The sequence below is a fragment of the Trichinella spiralis genome, assembly GCF_000181795.1.
Source record: "Trichinella spiralis strain ISS 195 chromosome Unknown Scfld5344, whole genome shotgun sequence".
NCBI classification, from domain to species: domain Eukaryota; kingdom Metazoa; phylum Nematoda; class Enoplea; order Trichinellida; family Trichinellidae; genus Trichinella; species Trichinella spiralis.
Genome location: NW_003532283.1, coordinates 13 through 2,637, shown reverse-complemented (window position 1 = coordinate 2,637; position 2,625 = coordinate 13). Strand labels below are relative to the sequence as shown.

Here is a 2,625-nt window from a genome sequence, read left to right as displayed (position 1 = left end):
TTTAATCTTTTGATGTTGAATCGTGAGAAGTTTTCTTATTTTATACTCAGAATGAATAACGAGTGCAAGGAAAAGTTGAAAAAGTTGCCGCAAACCTTCTGCGCTTGTGCAAAAGAAAAATCACCGGAAATTGTTCAACAGTTGAGAAGAACGTATAAAAAGTGTTATGATGCCGATGCGGCTGAGGAACAAGTGAAGAAAATTATAATGCGAAAAACAAAATCAGAATGCGATGAATACAAACGAATTTGGAACTTTTGCAAAAGTGGTTTTTCTTATTAATATAAACATTAAACAGATTTAGATATTGTCCATAATTTACTGCGAATAAATGGAAAAATATGCAGACAGTAAATTCAGGAAAATAGAAAATTTTGTTTTCTGAACAGAAAATTAATATTTCTTATTCTCTTATTACTTGCATTTAATTTTATTACTTAATCTGCAAGAACAACATAAATAAACTTTCCTTCAAAATTTTAATTTTCCATCTGACCGTATTAATCATGTGATGAGCAAGTTCAATTTCACTTAAATAATTAACTACATTTACAACTGCCTGCCGTTAGTTAATAAAGCACACGTTGGAAAACGTATCACTACGAAATAAAAAATTAAACAATTCTAATAAAAAGATGAAATTTTTACAAAATCCACATATTAAAAATGAAATGTAATATACATATATCTTCAGAAAGGTTCCAAACCACTAAAACCGATCTTTTAATGCTTCATTATGCAAACATTATGCATGACCGTAATCCAAGTTCATTATCATCAGCAACGGTGCAGTTGTTCGTTTGATTACGTGCCCAGAGGAAACGTCGTAAAATGTTCAGTGAATTTACTATGGCATCAACCATTTGCTGAAGTCCGCTTTAAAAGTAATTTAAAGTAATTCTGTTTTCTACTTGTGTTAGTTAACTTCAAAAAGGGTGCACACTTATTTTGTAAACGTTACGTTTTAATTAAAAATTTAATGTAATTATCATATTTGAAAATTCAGTTTTAAATTTAATGTAACTTTCACTATGTGATAAAGTGCGACCATTTGTTATTTAGCATTCAACATTATTACACATATGAACAATGGAGAAAAAAGAATTTTAAACGCCGTCTACACGGAACAGAAGACGCGCACAACAACAGAATGCAAGAGGTATGTGTGATTTTCTGTCAGTCAGGATTCTGTAATTCGTGGTTGGGGATACAGCGAAAGGGTGAATTTTATTCCATAGTTTAATTAAAATTGGTAAATGTAAGATGTAAATAAGATTTTTCACTGTAAAACGGTATTTTTTGTTTTATACATGAGATGGTATTGAGATTAGGGAAGAATGACTTGATTGTTAGAATTTAATTTTAGCTCATTTAAACCACTTTCAATGCTGCGCGCCTGGTGTCTCTCTATTATAAGCACATCATCTTCTATTGTAGATTGCCTTTTCAATAGTTTAACAAGCATTTACTTGAAAATTTCTCAATTCAAAGCATCTTCTTTGACAGAAATTAGCTTCACATTATCAACGTTGTTATTCGATTTTTTCAAAAATGCGGAGGCGTATTATGACTAAGTGAATATTTATGTTATGGCGTTTATTGCCAGATAGTTTATATTTTGACTGAATTGGCCATGTCAAGGTCATTTTGGAATTTTCAAAAGACTGTCATCATTGAAAGTTTAATTTGCCACTCTATATGAATTGCTTTTTCAAATCACTATTTTTTCTCTTATTTTACAACAAGCCAGCATTTCATATAAAATGAGCAAGTATTTCATTTCTTGTATTTATAGTATTTTTAGTATTTGAAATAAACTTGGTAATAATGATGAAATTATTGTTTCCGCAATGAGAGTTATATATTCTCCCAAAAACCGTGTATTAGTTAAGTAAATAAAGCGCAGTGAAAACTGCGCAGTAGTTATATTTATGAGCAGGAAAGAATGAAATAAAAATTTGCATACAGGTTCGTTTGCTTTATTCACATATTAACCCTCCTGTTATCCTCCGGGTCATATTGACCCGTTTTGATTTTCAACATAAAAATTAGTACCAAAATTATTGACTGTTGATGTTGAATTTTTTTGACTTTTCCTCATTTCACCTTATCTGCATATACTGAAATTCCTGCGCGTCTGTCATTCATAGTAACTGCTGTATGCACTTTACGTATATGCGAAATCCCCGGGGTCACTTAGGCCCCATGATCGATCTTCTTCTGCTGCTTTATCATTATTGAAGGCAATGCAACATCTATCACTTTCAAGGTTCTATAGTTTATGGGATATATGGGTTAAAAATTACCTAAGATGTATAATCCTTCCGAAAACGTTACAGTTGATGAGCGACTGTATCCTTTCAAAGGCCGATGTCAATTCAGACAGTACATGCCAAAGAAACCGGCAAAGTATGGCAATAAGTTTTGGGTAGCCTGCTGCTGAAAGTCAAGCTACGCATGGAATATGCAAATATACACTGGCAAGCCGTCAAGTGGAACTCGTGCGAAGTACCAAGGGATGCGAGTGGTTCTCGACATGGCAAGGGGTAAAAGTGATAATGTTACATGTGACACTTTTTTACTTCATATGCACTGGGGGTAGACTGAAAAAAAAAGATTTGACTT

At 32.4% G+C, this 2,625-nt stretch overlaps 1 protein-coding gene across 1 annotated transcript; it reads left to right on the top strand.

Moving 5' to 3' along the window:
- Window positions 1–51: 51 nt before the first annotated feature.
- Tsp_13417 (conserved hypothetical protein) lies at window positions 52–804 on the top strand. The gene is made up of 2 exons (XM_003366820.1): window positions 52–268; window positions 695–804. Exons 1-2 carry the CDS (start codon window positions 52–54, stop codon window positions 802–804), a joined length of 327 nt encoding a protein of 108 aa, XP_003366868.1.
- Window positions 805–2,625: the final 1,821 nt, after the last annotated feature.